The 18,609-nt window shown below is 41.6% G+C and overlaps 1 protein-coding gene across 3 annotated transcripts; it reads right to left on the reverse strand.

The window, feature by feature from the left end:
• Positions 1–1,869: 1,869 nt before the first annotated feature.
• On the reverse strand, positions 1,870–18,192 carry hmbsb (hydroxymethylbilane synthase, b). 3 transcript variants are annotated; one of them, XM_014213655.2, is made up of 14 exons: positions 17,985–18,192; positions 13,058–13,111; positions 12,516–12,588; positions 10,048–10,097; positions 9,834–9,889; positions 9,116–9,193; positions 8,644–8,721; positions 8,460–8,535; positions 8,143–8,256; positions 6,388–6,426; positions 6,055–6,174; positions 4,323–4,376; positions 4,134–4,220; positions 1,870–4,007 (listed from the first exon to the last, which is right to left on the reverse strand). In XM_014213655.2, the coding sequence occupies exons 1-14, from the start codon at positions 18,006–18,008 to the stop codon at positions 3,834–3,836; spliced, it is 1,077 nt and encodes a 358-aa protein (XP_014069130.2). In that variant the 5' UTR covers positions 18,009–18,192; the 3' UTR covers positions 1,870–3,833. The 3 variants fall into 3 exon arrangements, with proteins under 3 accessions (XP_014069130.2, XP_014069128.1, XP_014069131.1); XM_014213653.2 differs by lacking the exon at positions 17,985–18,192 and adding an exon at positions 13,304–13,665; XM_014213656.2 differs by lacking the exon at positions 17,985–18,192 and adding an exon at positions 13,314–13,662.
• Between the last annotated feature and the right edge of the window lie 417 nt (positions 18,193–18,609).

Consider the following 18,609-nt stretch of genomic DNA (forward strand, 5'->3'; position numbering starts at 1 on the left):
ATGATGACAGCACGTGTTTCCTTGCAGGTAATCATGATTGACAGGGGAAGAACAATGATTCCAAGCACCACCCTCCTTTTGAAGCTTCCAGTCTGTTATTTGAACTCAATCAACATGACAGAGTGATCTCCAGCCTTGTCCTCGTCAACACTCACACCTGTGTTAACGAGAGAATCACTGACATGATGTCATCTGGTCCTTTTGTGGCAGGGCTGAAATGCAGTGGAAATGTTTTTTTTTTGTGATTCAGTTCATTTGCATGGCAAAGAGGGACTTTGCAATTAATTACAATTAATTTGATCACTTTTCATAATATTCTGGAGTATATGCAAATTGCCATCATACAAACTGAGGCAGCAGACTTTGTGAATATTAATATTTGTGTCATTGTCAAAACATTTGGCCACGACTATAGACCTCTCTGTTTACATCACATACACTATCAAGCATTTCACACATATTATTTAGATACTGACTGTTAGCACTTGGTGGCCTATAGCAACACCCCAAAAGAAAAGGCTTTAGATGTACCAAGTGAACCTGCAACCACAACTCTTCAATAACACTTGACATTAGATCTTCTCTAAGCATTACAGGTATATGGCTCTGAATATGTACAGCAACAGCTTTACCATAAGCATTTATGTCTCTTCTATAGATGTTATATTCCTGTATTGCTACTGCTGTATGATGAAATTAATTATCTAAGTGAGTCTCAGAAATGGCTAATATATTCATGTTATCTGATATTAGCAAGTTATTGATTTCATGAACCTTATTTCTAAGGCTACATATATTAATATGGGCTATTTTCAGCCCTTTCCTGGGTAGTTTATCAGAGAGACATAATACTGAGAAGAGCAAACAAAGCAAGAGAAAAATATATATACATTCAGCAGTCCATTAATCAATTGGTGTGTGTGAGTGTGTGCTGCGGGGTTGAAGCTATGAACCCATAGGCTTGGCTCTCATCCCTTCCAGGCTTCTGGGAGGGAGGGTGGACAATGAGCCCGTCATAGCAGATGTAAGCAATGTTGAAAGGTTAACCTCTGCACCAGTCTGAGGTCCTGAGCTATATATGATTTGAGTCACTTCAAACTGCCAATATGAACAAGCATTTCCATTGTCTGATGGACAGATGGGATGAACCTGCTGTGGTAGCCCTGACCACTTCTGTGGATTTTCCGCTTCGGAGGCCAAAGTTGGCTGACATTTGCAGTGGCTATTTAAAGAAAACTGAAACATGGATTAGTTTCTCCTAGGCCAGGTCGCTTTCAGGGTGAGGAACCAACCATCTAACATTCATTTGTAAAGTACTGAACTTTCCCTTTAAAGCTGTTGAAACAATAACTATGTGTTCTCCCCACCCGTTTCAGTAAAAAGCTCTCAAATTCATAGACAGAGCTATGGATGCAAGGACTGATCAACCATGAGATTACAATTATAGTTTTAACCATATTGAGGCATGTTTGTTTATATTTACTTTGTTTACAAACGTTGGAGTGAAAAAAGCGTATAATTTGGGTTCTGATGGAGTACGACAGTTGAACTAAGCTCATGAGGCATTTATAAGTTATATTCTTCAAGAATCAATGGGAACATTTCATTAATTCAGAAGTCCCAAAATAGATGAAGCACCTGCAGATTGCCCCTTAAAGACCGAGAAGAACGAAGAAAATGAAAACACTGCTGCTCTACCAAACATTGGTTGAATAATAAACTACGAATCAAATAAAATACTAGAGAGTAATAAAATACTAGAGAGTAATAAAATACTAGAGTAATAAAATACTAGAGAGTAATAAAATACTAGAGAGTAATAAAATACTAGAGAAAAATACTAGAGAGTAATAAAAGCTAGAGAGTAACTTGTGGCTTTACTTGAGGCTGGCTCCTTTTTATGACACAGAATTCATGAAAGTGACAAAGCAAAGCATGACGCTTCCAGATTGCATTACATTTCCACATTCTGTCATGTCATGATGATTACTGCAATAATAAATAAATAGATGGTATAGCAAGTATCATTTGACCAGCATCTTCTTAAAATGTCTGAGCACTGCAGCGGAAAGCAGAAAGCTGCCAAACAGAAATATGGCACAATCACCTTTGAAGTATCGATAGTCAAACAACATAACACCACGTAATGTAACATAATGCAACATATGTTACATCATGCATTCTGCTAAATGTAAGTTGGAGAGGTCACAATGGGGCGACAGGAAAACCTTTGCAGGCTCTAGGGGTAAAATGGAAAAGGCATACGTGTAGTTCAATGTAATGAGGTTGTACTAGGTTGGAAGCAAAGCTGAACACACAGCAGCCACATAGACAGAACAACTAAAGTAAGGCACAAAACCATGGTATCTGACAGCAAAAGGTTTGTCAACAAAACCCACAAAATATCTAAAAAGGCAGCTTACGACATTACATTCAATTATTTTCTCTATTTCTTTCATAATACACAAATATAGTTATCATTGGAGCCATATCTAGTGGTAGGGTTATGGAATACTTGTTGAATTCTGAAGTTGTTGAGTAGTAGGCTGGATCATACCAAACCTGTGCCAGTATTCATAAAGCTTCTCAAAATAGGAGTGCTGATCTAGGGTCAGTTTTGCCATAATGAATAAGACTACACGGCCGGGGGTAGCTGGTCAGCTCTCCTACTCTGAGACGCTTTATGAATACAGGCCGTTTTGAAGTATGCAGTTGAGTGTTATTTTACGCTGCTTTATATTCTTAAAATTGGTATAGCAAAACAAGCAAGCAATAAAAATCCTCTTAGGATCAAAACACATTAAACTTGTGAACACAGTGAAAGGAAAATGCCACAGGTATCCAACATTGAGTTTAGTTCTGTTACTGCATCCAGTGTTCCGTTTATCATCTGCATTTTATATGGAGTTTTTTCCTTATTGTCTTGACATTGATCGTGGGTAATAGAAAAATATATATATACGCTGCGTAATAATAATAATAATAATAATAATAATAGACGCTCTGGTGTTGTAGACAGGTGGCCTTGGTCTGATAGTACTCATAAGCTAGAGTTTGTCACTGTAGCTTGCATATTCTGGGTCTGTTTAACAGACATCACTAATGTGTCACACATGTCATTCATCAAACAAGATTATCAGAGCTCTGTTGATGAAAGAGGTAGCATGATCCCCACTGAGAAATGGAGTCCCTCAATGTGTGTACAGGTAACTGCCAAAATAAAGGGAACACAAACATAAAGTGTCTCAATACGGTGTTGGGCCACCACGAGCCAGAACAGCTCCAATGAGCCTCTATTAGCAGGATGCAACACCATTATTCCACGAGTAATTCCATCATTTGGTGTTTTGTTGATGGAAAATGCTGTCTCAGGCGCCGCTTCAGAATCTCCCATAAGTGTTCAATTGGGTTGAGATCTGTTGACTGAGACAGCCATGTCATATGGCTTACATTGTTTTCAGGCTCATCAAACCATTCAGTGAACATTCATGCCCTGTGAACGAGGGAATTGTGATCCTATGGCCTGTCTAGCATTTTTATACATGACCCTAAGCATGATGGAATCCTAATTGCTTAATTAACTCAGGAACCAAACCTCTGTGGAAGCACCCGTCTTAATATACTTTGCATTCTTCATTTACTCAAGTGTTTCCATTATTTTGGCAGTTACGTGTGCGTTAATGTTCTGGCACTCCAAGCAGGATCAATCAAACTGAACGAAAACAAATACTATTCAAACCCACGTCTGGTAGTGCTGACAGTGCTATTCTATATCATGAGTACCAGTGAGTGCAGGTTACAACTCCAGACCCAGCTGGGGGCACAAAGTGAGTTTATCGCGCATCGTTAAGTTGCCTGGCCACGGTAAGGATCTCCTTCGCCCCTTTACTCAGCAGTAGATTGGCCAAGTCTAGACCTAGCTTCTCAGCAGCATCCTGGGCCGGGCCTGGCATGTTGTTCGCTGTTACGCCAACACGCTGGACCCGCTCATCCACTTGCTCTTCCACCTACCACAGAGGAAAGACAGCTTAAATAAACCAAATAAATAAATATGCCCTGAGAAGGGAGCCCCTTGATGAGCTGATATGTTTAGTTGGAAGAGTTGACTGGGAGTGAGAAATCATTAGTCTGACCTTATTGTCTGAAGCAATGCTGGTCTGCATGGTCTCCTTGAGACTGTCGGAACCATCCAGGCTGTACACTGCTCCCGTCAGGTAGAGCTTTGGTAAATAGAACACAACAGTTACAAAGGCACGCACGCATGTAACCATGGATATGCAACGACACACACTCACACTTTAGCAAATGTCATAAGCCCTTACCTGAGAGTCCTTGACTTCAGTGTGGACAGCAACTGGTACACTGCAACCCCCCTCCTACAAGAAGCGAAAGCGATTACACTGGAGTGTCAAATATAGACATTTGGTTAAAGGGGGTAATCTGCAGTTGTTGCATCCATTTTCTAAATTAATCAAATCAAATTGTATGTCACATGCTTCATAAACAACAAGTGAAGACTAACAGTGAAATGCTTAATTACGGGCCCTTCCCAGCAATGCAGAGAAAAAGAAAAATAATAACATGTAATAATAAAAAGTAATAATAAATTCACAATGAGTAATGATAACTTGGCTATTTACACGGGGTACAAGTACCGAGTCAATGTGCAGGGGTACGAAGTAATTGAGGTAGATATGTACATACTGTATAACTAAGAATAAAGTGATTAGTCAGCACGACAGACAATAAACAGTAGCAGCAGCATTTGTGATGAGCCAAGAAAAGTTGGTGCAAAAAGGGTCAATGCAGATAATTAAATAGTTAACCAATAGCTACCTGGACTAACTATACTGAACAAAAATATAAACGTAACATGTAACAACTAAAAATATTTTACTGAGTTACAGTTTATATAAGGATATCAATCAATTGAAATAAATTCATTAGGGCCTAATGCATGTATTTTCCATGACTGGGCAGGGGTGCAGCCATGGGTGGACCTTGCAGGGCATAGGCCCACCTACTTGGCAGCCAGGCCCACCCACTGAGGAGTCAAGCCCAGCCAATCAGAATGAGTTTTTCCCCACAAAAGGGCTTTATTACAGACAGAAATACTCCCCCTCCCATCATCCTCAGACAATCCCGCAGGTGAAGAAGACGGAAGTGTCACGTTGTCGAGGTCAAAACTGCACATTTTAAAGTGGCCTTTTATTGTCCGCAGCACAAGGTGCACCTGTGTAATGATCATGCTGTTTAATAAGCTTCTTGATATACCACACCTGTCAGGTGGATGAATTATCTTGGCAAAGGACAAATGCAAAATAAGCTTTTTGTGTGTATGGAAAATGTCTGCGATTTTTTTATTTCAGCTCATGACACATGGGACCAACACTTTACATAGTGTTTATATTTCTGTTCAGTGTATTTAGCAATCTTATGGCTTGGGGGTAGAAGCTGTTCAGGGTCCTGTTGGTTCCAGACGGTGCATTGGTACCGTTTGCCGAGAGGTAACAGAGTGAACGGTTTATGACTTGGGTGGCTGGATGCATGAATTTTTAGGGCCTTCCTATGATACCGCCTGGCATAGAGGTCCTGAATGGCAGGGTGCTCAGCCCCAGTGAAAAAAAACACTGTATTACCTCCAGGCCCATCCCTCAGATTTTTACCAAAATAGAGGTGGAGTAAACGCTTTGTGATTGTTTCAACTCCGGATTGCCCCTTTAAGTACTGTTTGTGTGACATAAAGCCTAAGATTACTTTTTATTTGTTTTATTTCAATTCTTCTTCTTTCACTTGCAATTGTACCTTAAATGGCCGGTTTCCCAGACACAGATTAAGCCTCATCCTAGACTAAAAAGCCCTTTCAATGGTGATTCTCCATTGAGAATGCTTTTTAGTCCAGGACTAGGCCTAGGCTAATCTGTGTCTGGGAAACTGGTCCTTGAGTATTATGAGTATCTACATTAAGTAGCATTGACAATCCACTAGCAGCCAACAATTCAGATACACTGAACACACTATAATAAAACATCTAGGAGACAGAGTGAGACTTGCCAGTCGTCTGAGGAAGGCTCGCTCTGCTATACAGCGCAGGACCGTGTTGGGGTCGTGCAGAACAGACACCATCTCCAGGATGTCCTCGTCTCTGGCCCGCACCTCGATGGCAAGAGCCCCCTGGAACACAGCCAAGCAATGGACCCTCAGTCTGTTAAGACCACGCTGAAAATTCTAATCCTCACATATACAGAGCCTTTCAGGGTAAAATATTCAGTTTTAAGAACAGTTTAGCGTTTTTTTTTGTTATTACACAATGGAATAAGGACAGCAGGTATGAGAGTTAAAGAGTTAAAGTTGCCAATTTCTCCTTCATAAAATAAATCTACCCACCTGTCCAACAGCGTACATACAGTCCTCAGGGCCCAGGATCTGCAAATGCAAAGACACAAATTAAAGATAACTGCCCAATATTTTAGGTAGGCAGACACATTATGTAGGGCCAGGAGGTTTTCCATGACCAGATGACCGCTTGGAAAAACTCAGTGGGCTATATATAGGCTTACATAGTCTAAAAACCACATTCAATTGAATCTTGATTAATTAAGATGAATCTTGATTTATCTCTATGGTATGGAGAATGTGTTGTGATGTGGAGTGTTCGAGGTAGCTACAGTTGAAGTCGGAAGTTGACATACACAGACTGGAGTCATTAAAACTCGTTTTTCAACCACTCCACAAATGTCTTGTTAACAAACTACAGTTTTGGCAAGTCGGTTAAGACATCTACTTTGTGCATGACACAAGTCATTTTTCCAACAATTGTTTACAGACAGATTATTTCACTTACAATTCCAGTGGGTCAGAAGTTTACATACACTAAGTTGACTGTGCCTTTAAACAGCTTGGAAAGTTCCAGAAAATGATGTCATGGCTTTAGAAGCTTCTGATAGGCTAATTGACATAATTTGAGTCAATTGGAGGTGTAGACCTCCACAAGTCTGGTTCATCCTTGGGAGCAATTTCCAAACGCCTGAAGGTACCACGTTCATCTGTACAAACAGTAGTACGCAAGTATAAACACCATGGGACCACGCACCGTCATACCGCTCAGGAAGGAGACTTGTTCTGTCTCCTAGAGATGAACGTACTTTGGTGCGAAAAGTGCAAATTAATGCTGGAGGAAACAGGTACAAAAGTATCTATATCCACAGTAAAACGAGTCCTATATCGACATAACCTGAAAGGCCGCTCAGCAAGGAAGAAGCCACTGCTCCAAAACCGCCATAAAAAAGCCAGACTACGGTTTGCAACTGCACATGGGGACAAAGATCGTACTTTTTGGAGAAATGTTCTCTGGTGTGATGAAACAAAAATAAAACTGTTTGGCCATAATGAACATTGTTATGTTGGGAGGAAAAATGGGGAGGCTTGCAAGCCGAAGAACACCATCCCAACCGTGAAGCACAGGGGTGGCAGCATCATGTTGTGGGGGTGCTTTGCTGCAGGAGGGACTGGTGCACTTCACAAAATAGATGGCATCATGAGGAAGTAAAATTATGTGGATATATTGAAGCAACATCTCAAGACATCAGTCAGGAAGTTAAAGCTTGGTTGCAAATGGGTCTTCCAAATGGACAATGACCCCAAGCATATTTCCAAAGTTGTGGCAAAATGGCTTAAGGGCAACAAAGTCAAGGTATTGGGGTGGCCATCACAAAGCCCTGACCTCAACAGAATTGAAAAAGCGTGTGCGAGCAAGGAGGCCAACAAACCTGACTCAGTTACACCAGCTCTGTCAGGAAGAATGGGCCAAAATTAACCCAACTTATTGTTGGAAGCTTGTGGAAGGCTACCCGAAACGTTTGACCCAAGTTAAACAATTTAAAGGAAAGGCAATGCTACAAAATACTAATTGAGTGCATGAAAACTTCTGACCCACTGGGAATGTGATGAAAGAAATAAAAGCTGAAATAAATCATTGTCTCTCTACTATTATTCTGACATATCGCATTCTGAAAATAATGTGGTGATCCTAACTGACCTAAAACAGGGAATCTTTACTTGGATTAAATGTCAGGAATTGTGAAAAACTGAGTTTAAATGTATTTGGCTAAGGTGTATGTAAACTTTCGACTCCAACTGAACCTGGCTGACTCGGCTATCCCAGCCCATGCGACGGAGTCCAGCTGCAGCCAGTATAATGGCCGAGAAGTCGTCTTTTTCATCCAGCTTCTTCAACCTCGTGTTGAGGTTTCCTCGCTGGAAAAAACGCACTAAGGAAACAAACTCACAACCCTCTATAGATGGTGCTCATTACCGATATGATGTGCATCAGATTTGAAATGAAGATCCTGTTTTAATCTTTCGCTATACAGCATCAGATTTGAAATGAAGATCCTGTTTTAATCTTTCGCTATACTGTGAGAGTGACAGAGTGAACGTAGCACTGAGAGAAAGGATACAATATCTTTAAACTCCAGGTGGGGGAATCTTTTCTTTAGCTGAGCAGCCCGTCGCAGGGAACTTGTGCCTATCACACTATGAAAAACCCCCCCATCAAGATCAATGTCAAGCCACTCCTTCTTTAAAAAAGATTGGAAAAGATTCTTCAAACAATGTCATGAGTACAATTCAACTGTTTCGTACCTCTTGTCGGGCAGGGTGTCAAGGGATTTTCCCATGTTTTTGGGATGCAAGACCACTGCGTCATGGGGGTTCTCGCGCCTTAAAAAGAAAAGGAAGAAAACTATTTACCATGAAAATATCGAAGGCTACTTCATTCCACAGTAGTGGTGAAGAGAATCCTACTTCAATAGTAGATACTCAAAAGGTTATACACTGGTGTGCTTGGAGTATTCAAAAAAAATGTATATACACACACATAGCTAAGCTAGCTAGATCATCATTTCAAATCTATATTTGTAATCAAATCAATGTGTAGGAACCTGTAAAAACTTTGAAGGAAATATCTTTAAATATGTTACAATATGTGACAAACTGATTGTGTTTCACACCAAATCAGTATGTTGGAACACCAACAAAAGAGGCCCAGATGAATAAGGACAGTGTGTTTGATTTCTCCGTGGATCCTTACAGGGGCACTATTGTGTCAACTTACTTTAGCACAGCTCCTATGGTAAAGCCAGGAGGCAGAGTCGTGGGCAAGTCTTTCAAAGAGTGGACCACCAAGTCTACCCTATAGGAGACACAGCACAACAGAGTAATTTATTTTGCAACACTTCAGAGCAAAAACTGGACATTAAACACCTGCACAAATCAAAGTCTTGAAGACATTAATGACATTTTGAAGCTACTCAAAATGTATGCCATTACATTGTAATAAAGAAAGTACCTCGACAGTAGTAGCTTTCCACATTAAGGATAATAGTAATGTAGCCTACAGTTTAAATGTACAGTGCCTAGTAAATGGCTTTTCAAGAGGTGTCGATTGTTCATGAGTGGTCAAGCCTCAGTCCTGACTTGAATTTGCTTGCAAATCAGAGACAAGGTTTGAATATTGCTGTCAATCAATGACTCCCACCCAAACTTACTGAGTTTGAGCCATTTTGACAAAAAAAACTATGAAGAAATGTTGCCCTAAGAGTTGTGCAAACTTGGTAGAATCTTATTCAAAAAGATTTACAGCTGTAATGGCTATCCAAGGTGCTTCCAGCAAGTATTAACTCTGGGGTGTGAAGACATACGCAATCAATACATCAACAACTTTTTTATTCATATGGAACGTTTTCTATAGTTTTTCTTTAACTTTGAAAATGAGGAGTTGGTTGTGTGGATCCAACTGAAATGCCAGTTCCAGAAGACAAAATCAGCCTTACTCGTTCTTCTCCAGAGCAGTCTCCAGTTCTTTGGTGAAAAGGCTCTTCTCTCCAATCTGCATTTAGAAAGCATATAGGTTACTAACTGTTAACCCCATTACATTTTTAGCTCAGAACTTAGTGTTTTTCGCACACTACTGAGTCAAGCAAAATTAACAATTTGGGCAATAATATAGTTCTGATGAGGCACGCTTTAGTTTATAAACAGATTTACCTTCGATAACGCTGTGTCAAGGATTTTGTCCCCTGTAGTTGTCATGCCAACTGACACAGAAAGACAAGGACATATACAAAGTGATAGTTGTTTAATTACTGTATTGTAGGTATCTTATTGTGATGCATCTCCATAGTCAAAGGAAGATTACAGCACTACAAGTAACAGAACATACATGTTACTGCCAAAATAAAGGAAACTCCAACATAAAGTGTCTTCATAGGGCGTTGGGCCAGCACGAGCCAGAACAGCCTCAATGCACCTTGGCATATATTCTACAAGTGTCTGGAACTCTATTGGAGGGATGCAACACCATTCGGGGTTTTGTTGATGGTGGTGGAAAATGCTGTCTCAAGTGCCGCTCCAGAATCTCCCATAACTCTTAGATTGGGATGAGATCTGGTGAGTGAGACGGCCACGGCATATGGTTTACATCATTTATGCTCATCAAACCATTCAGTGACCACTCATGCCCTTGTCATCCTGTGGGGAAATAGCCATGGTAGCCCAAATAATTGACTAAATAATGGCCTCCCCTAAGCATGATGGGATGTTAATTGCTTAATTAACTCAGGAAATACATCTGTGTGGAGGCACCTGCTTTCAATGTAGTTTGTGTCCTTCATTTACTCAAGTCTTTCCATTATTTTGGCAGTTAACTATACTGCTCAAAAAAATAAAGGGAACACTTAAACAACACATCCTAGATCTGAATGAAATAAATAATCTTGTTAATTACTTTTTTCTTTACATAGTTGAATGTGCTGACAACAAAATCACACAAAAAGAATCAATGGAAATCCAATTTATCAACCCATGGAGGTCTGGATTTGGAGTCACACTCAAAATTAAAGTGGAAAACCACACTACAGGCTGATCCAACTTTGATGTAATGTCCTTAAAACAAGTCAAAATTAGGCTCAGTAGTGTGTATGACCTCCCTACAACGCCTGGGCATGCTCCTGATGAGGTGGCGGATGGTCTCCTGTGGGATCTCCTCCCAGACCTGGACTAAAGCATCCGCCAATTCCTAGACAGTCTGTGGTGCAGCGTGGCGTTGGTGGATGGAGCAAGACATGATGTCCCAGATGTGCTCAATTGGATTCAGGTCTGGGGAACGGGCGGGCCAGTCCATAGCATCAATGCCTTCCTCTTGCAGGAACTGCTGACACACTCCAGCCACATGAGGTCTAGCATTGTCTTGCATTAGGAGGAACCCAGGGCCAACCGCACCAGCATATGGTCTCACAAGGGGTCTGAGGATCTCATCTCGGTACCTAATGGCAGTCAGGCTACCTCTGGCGAGCACATGGAGGGCTGTGCGGCCCCCAAAGAAATGCCACCCCACACCATGACTGACCCACAGCCAAACCTTTCATGCTGGAGGATGTTGCAGGCAGAACGTTCTCCACGGCGTCTCCAGACTCTGTCACGTGCTCAGTGTGAACCTGCTTTCATCTGTGAAGAGCACAGGGCGCCAGTGACAAATTTGCCAATCTTGGTGTTCTCTGGCAAATGCCAAACGTCCTGCACGGTGTTGGGCTGTAAGCACAACCCCCACCTGTGGACGTCGGGCCCTCATACCACCCTCATGGAGTCTGTTTCTGACCGTTTGAGCAGACACATGCACATTTGTGGCCTGCTGGAGGTCATGTTGCAGGGCTCTGGCAGTGGTTCTCCTGCTCCTCCTTGCACAAAGGCGGAGGTAGCGGTCCTGCTGCTGGGTTGTTGCCCTCCTACGGCCTCCTCCACGTCTCCTGATGTACTGGCCTGTCTCCTGGTAGCGCCTCCATGCTCTGGACACTACGCTGACAGACACAGCAAACCTTCTTGCCACAGCTCGCATTGATGTGCCATCCTGGATGAGCTGCACTACCTGAGCCACTTGTGTGGGTTGTAGACTCCGTCTCATGCTACCACTAGAGTGAAAGCACCGCCAGCATTCAAAAGTGACCAAAACATCAGCCAGGAAGCATAGGAACTGAGAAGTGGTCTGTGGTCCCCACCTGCAGAACCACTCCTTTATTGGGGGTGTCTTGCTAATTGCCTATAATTTCCACCTGTTGTCTATTCCATTTGCACAACAGCATGTGAAATTTATTGTCAATCAGTGTTGCTTCCTAAGTGGACAGTTTGATTTCACAGAAGTGGGATTGACTTGGAGTTACATTGTGTTGTTTAAGTGTTTTGAGCAGTGTATATATACTGTATACTTCCTACACTCTTAGGGGGGGAAAAAGTGTTCCATAGGTTTTTTTCAGCTGTCGACATAGGAGTACCATTTTTGGTTCCAGGTAAAACCCTTTGTACATGGAACCCAAAAGGGTTCTACCCAGAACCAAAAGGGTTCTACCTGGAACCAAAAAAGTTTTTCAAAGGGTTCTCCTATGGGGACAGCCGGAGAACCATTATAGGTTCTAGATAGCACCTTTTTTTCTACGAGTGCATTGCCGTTCACCTGGACTCACCTATTTCTAAGTGGACATCGGGGTACAGTCCCTTCAGCTTCTCTGCAACGCTGTCCGTCTGAATACGAGCCAGCTGAGGTCAATAAATGAACAGAAATCAATTCAATTTGGATGACAACTTGTGTGTGTGCGCATTTTGGATGGTTGGTTTGTAGCTAGTTGACTTCTTGGATAATACTGAATAATCGTAGGCTATTCAAGAAGCAAATGTTCAGCCGCGCGTTATCAAATCACTGGGACGTGAGCATAAGAAGCTGTAGTAAAAGGCTAGACATAATTGGAGAAGTGAATGGACTATCTCTGTTGCAGGAGGTGCAGACATCCCTGACTGCTGTATCTGAGGGAACAGAGAAGGGAACCTTACCTGATAAAGAGTTGCCACACTCTGCGCTACCCTATTCAAAAGCTGTTTTGCCATTCCAAAGTTTAACTCCACAGTAGTTTCACTGACACCGGAAAAATTGTTCAAGTGAAAATTGACATTACCTTAAACCTAAAACCACATTGAATTTAGTTCCACTTAACCACCAAAGGTATCTTACCTGGCTCTTTCGGGTTCCAATTCTTATGACCCGGCTAATTTTCCCATTACTCTCCTGTTGGAAAAACACAAGCAATACATTGCAACAGCCATTTTTCCAATAATGGAGTTTTTAAACTTCTACATGTAGTTGCGGTTCATGGCAATTATTCCCTTAGTATTGTCCCAACTCCTTTCACTGTAAGTCATATAGAACTGCTCCATATCATAAAATAAACAAACTCTGCTTCAATTGCTTTCCTCTTACCCTGACGTACTTATAAGGTCCCTCCATAGTTCTCAGTGAACCTTAGCTTCTACACGCAGAGCAGCACTTTGTGTCGTCTGTAGAGCTGTGAAAGCCTGCTGTGTCTATGTGGGGAGCAGTGGCAAGTCATATAGCCTAGCACTAGAAATACTGAACCATGCCTCAACTTCCTACACCCCCATTTCCCTGGTCCTAGCTGATAAGTCAAGCGTGTCGATTCATTGTGTCAGTTATTATGAGCAGTGAGGGGTAGCGATGGCCTTTTGTAAGATCATTTGTATAGGCATTTTCCAAATGGTCATGAAATAGACATGTATGTACATTTGAAGTCGGAAGTTTACATACACCTTAGCCAAATACATTTAAACACAGTTTTTCCCAATTCATGACATTTAATCCTAGTAAAAACTCCCTGTCTTAAGTCAGTTAGGATCACCACTTTATTTTAAGAATGTGAAATGTCAGAATAATAGTAATGATAATGAATTATTTCAGCTTTTATTTCTTTCATCACATTCCCAGTGGGACAGAAGTTTACATACACTCAATTAGTATTCGGTAGCATTTCCTTTAAATTGTTTAACTTGGGTCAAATGTTTCGGGTAGCCTTCCACAAGCTTCCCACAATAAGTTGGGTGAATTTTGGCCCATTCCTCCTGACAGAGCTGGTGTAACTGAGTCAGGATTGTAGGCCTCCTTGCTCGCACACGATTTTTCAGTTCTGCCCACAAATGTTCTATGGGATTGAGGTCAGGGCTTTGTGATGGCCACTCCAATACCTTGACTGTTGTCCTTAAGCCATTTTGTCACAACTTTGGAAGTATGCTTGGGATCATTATCCATTTGGAAGACCCATTTGCGACCAAGCTTTAACTTCCTGACTGATGTCTTGAGATGTTGCTTCAATGTATCCACATAATTTTCCCTCCTCATGATACCATCTATTTTGTGAAGTGCACCAGTCCCTCCTGCAGCAAAGCACCCCCACAACATGATGCTGCCACCCCCGTGCTTCACGGTTGGGATGGTGTTATTCGGCTTGCAAGCCTCCCCCTTTTTCCTCATAACATAACGATGTTTCAGTCATAGACTGTTCTCTCTACTACCGCATGGCAAGCGGTACCGGAGCGCCAAGTCTAGGACAAAAAAGCTTCTCAACAGTTTTTACCCCCAAGCCATAAGACTCCCGAACAGGTAATCAAATGGCTACCCAAACTATTTGCATTGTGTGCCCCCCCAACCCCGCTTTTACGCTGCTGCTACTCTCTGTTTATCATATATGCATTGTCACTTTAATTATACATTCATGTACATACTACCTCAATTAGCCCAACCAACCGGTGCCCCCACACATTGGCTACCCGGACTATCTGCATTGTGTCCCGCAACCAACCACCCGCCAACCCCTCTTTTACGCTACTGCTACTCTCTGTTTAACATATATGCATAGTCACTTTAACCATACCTACATGTATATACTACCTCAATAAGCCTGACTAACAGGTGCATGTATATAGCCTCGCTACTGTTATAGCCTCGCTATTGTATATAGCCACGCTATTGCTATTTTTCACTGTCGTTTTTATTTCTTTACTTATCTATTGTTCACCTAATACCTTTTTTTTTACTTAGAAATTGCACTGTTGGTTAGAGCCTGTAAGTAAGCATTTCACTGTAAGGTTTCACCATTTCACCTGTTGTATTCGGTGCACGTGACAAATAAACTTTGATTTTTGATTTGGTCATTATGGCCAAACAGTTCTATTTTTGTTTCATCAGACCAGAGGACATTTCTCCAAAAAGTACAATCTTTGTCCCATGTGCAGTTTCAATCCATAGTCTGGCTTTTTATGGCGGTTTTGGAGCAGTGGCTTCTTCCTTGCTGAGCGGCCTTTCAGGTTATGTCGATATAGGACTCGTTTGACTGTGGATATAGATACTTTTGTACCTGTTTCCACCAGCATCTTCACAAGGTCCTTTGCTATTGTTCTGGGATTGATTTGCACTTTTCGCACCAAAGTACGTTCATCTCTAGGAGACAGAACGCGTCTCCTTCCTGAGCGGTATGACGGCTACGTGGTCCCATGGTGTTTATACTTGCATACTATTGTTTGAACAGATGAACGTGGTACCTTCAGGTGTTCGGAAATTGTTCCCAAGGATGAACCAGACTTGTGGAGGTCTACAATTGTCTTTCTGAGGTCTTGGCTGATTTCTTTTGATTTTCCCATGATGTCAAGCAAAGAAGCACTGAGATTGAAGGTAGACCTTGAAATACATCCACAGGTACACCTCCAATTGACTCAAATTATGTAAATTAGCCTATCAGACACTTCTAAAGCCATGATATAATTTTCTGGAATTTTCCAAGCTGTTTAAAGGCACAGTGAACTTAGTGTATGAAAACTTCTGACCGACTGGAATTGTGATACAGTGAATTATAAGTGAAATAATCTGTGGAGTGGATTGAAAAAACGAGTTTTAATGACTCCAACCTAAATGTACGTAAACATCCGACTTCAACTGTATCTGGAAAGCACTGATAGAAAAATGTATCATTTTTCTGTTTAAATCTGATCCCATTAAAAGCTGACAACCTTTAGGTTTTATAGGACAAGGCAAGAGTTGACGCACTGGATGTTGTAGGCAAAGTTCCCCCCCAAAAAAATTAGGCACTGAGCAAATTTCAGGTCTGCTGAGCGCAAACTTGAATGTTGTGAAAATTCTGTGCAACTTCCAGCACGCGTTTACTGTGAACACTGAGGCTGTACCTGCCTTAAGTTACAGTTTTAACAGTGGCCATGTAGGCTACTGTGGCTATTTGATCATAATGTAGGCCTGCCAGAGTGGCCTACTATCAAAAACAATGGAGAAAATGCATCCCATAACATTTTAACATGGAAATAGCTGTTCTATCATTCAGCCTACAGTAGCAATGTGTGATGTTCAATGTAGGCCTACATTCCATGAGACTTAAAAAAAAAAAAAACATGCATGGCTTGACATTAACCTGTTTATCCACTTGCCCTTCAGACAAGGAGCTGACTGAAAATGTTGTATTGTTTGATGCAAGAAACCACTTTACAAAATAAAATGCAGTATTATTCCCATACCATTATTACAGGGGATCAGACAAATTAAGCTACCCTCTGCCTATTGTCTACTTAGCTTATTCAAGCCTGTCTCAAAATACAATACTGCCCCTTAAGACAAAAAAAAAGTTAGTTACTTGACTCGCTTTTCAAAGATGTCTGTAAATGTACACATTTTGTGCTTTTGTAGGAAGCAATCACTCCCCTACTGCTGACTACAAATGATCTATAACTGGGCTAATAACTCACTAACTAGCAAAGGATATTAACAAAATGTGCATACGTGGCTACACGCAGCTCTCGCTTTGATCTCAAAACAAGGCATCTACTCAGAACCGCTCATGCTGTAAACACAGTCCAGTTCAAAGTAAATGGCACAGATCCATATATGGCAATGGTCTATTTGCATATAGGCCTACTGCAGCTCTAAATGTTTATGCCATACCGGTCTGTGTAGAATTCGGGCTGAGTAGTGTGTGTCAATTTAATAGAATTCTATGCGTTCTACCTACAACAAAATCTCTTGCATAGTTCGTTTTGTTTCGGTATGTTGCATTGAAAGTGGCTAACATTGCGTTGATTCGATCCCAATTGCCACAGTGAAGGGAAACGTTGATAGCATTAACAGGGAAACTCTTGAACAGTGGTCAACAACCTTTTCTGAATCAAGATCACTTTCTGAGTAAAAAACATAGGCCTGTGCAACATTAACCAATTAAAAACAGTTCTGTAGCAATGAGGTTTGTGCAGTAAGCTATTTGGCCCAATATATTTTCACCACATATTGGCTGTGCTTAAACCTGAGGTCAACCTACCCCCATCTCGTACTTCTGACCCCCATCTCGTACTTCTGACTGGGAGACGCACTGGATGTTGTAGCTCACAAACTAGAATCAGGGCGCCCACTCCGAAAAGCTTAATTGGCCCACAGTCCCACATGGTGACATGATATCATTGACGTGTAAATGAGCGATAGAAAACCGATCGCGCAAATGTCACCATTCCGATTTTTTTTGTGCCGGCTTCCCGTGACGCACTGGGCGGCCGCCCATGTCGCCTATACCTACACCCGCCACTGTGATCGAATATGAATGAACTTCACTAGAAAATGTAGTGAAGTTCAGCGCGGCAGTCCAAGGGGAGCTGCGCGGCAATCTCGGGGCTACTACACCGGCAACATTTGTTGCAGGCATTGTACAGTAGCCATAGAAGCTCTGACAAGCAGCAACATCATATTATGCTGTTATTTAGGGTTAGTTTAATGAATTAACACACATCATTTTTTACTACGGGAACGGCCAATCTGCCATTAGAAAGGGAAAACTTTAACATAACATTATTTTCGAATCTACATGTTCAATGGATGTAGCTGCTGATGGTGACTGTCGAGGCAGACGTTATTTGTAATGTCAATTATTTGATATATGAGACGTATTCTCCCATGGTAGAGCTCCGAGGTGCGTGAATAAACCAATCAGCGCGGTCCGGGTTGGCTGTAAAAATGGCGCATGCCTCACTCCGCCAAATGTTATCACTGAGGTATAAACGTTAATGCTATGAAGTGCTAGCTAACTAGCCAAGTCTCTCACCTGTGAACTCGTCTCTCCCGACATCTCAGTGTTGCAGTAATGATCAGCGAGTATTGTCAGTGACAGTTATTCCCGACGTTCAACCCATGAGACTATAGATAATTCCTTGTAATCAGGGATGAAAAGGGCATTTGTAACTAGGGTTAAATCTGCTGACTGCTGGTGCCCTTCTGACGTCACTCCACGGAACGTCATTTCACTTCCGTGTGCTTTGGCTACGTTCACGAACATCTAAAAAAGCTACTCGCAAATGTGTTCTTGGTCACACAGTAACCGTTTGAAAACAGCCCAATTTGTTGATTTTCTTATTGTGTTTTATCGATTTAAAGTACATTTCACTAGCAAAATGAGCTAACTTAGTAACAATGGCCTTTTTTGTACATTGACAATTTATAAGTAACATGTGTGCAGCTGACCACTGTCTTCTAGCTAAAAGACCCTTGTCATTGAGCTATAAATGAAGAGCCAAGCCTGATCCTCTTCTTCTAAATGTCAGAGTATCTACCTAGCCAACTTCCAGTTTTTTTTCTCTGTACCAGAACTTGTTCAAGCCATAGAGATAGATAGAGGACTCATCATGGATATTACCGTTTTAGCATGGACTTTGCCATTGAGGACTTTCACC

The sequence above is a fragment of the Salmo salar genome, chromosome ssa09, assembly GCF_905237065.1.
Source record: "Salmo salar chromosome ssa09, Ssal_v3.1, whole genome shotgun sequence".
Classification (NCBI taxonomy): domain Eukaryota; kingdom Metazoa; phylum Chordata; class Actinopteri; order Salmoniformes; family Salmonidae; genus Salmo; species Salmo salar.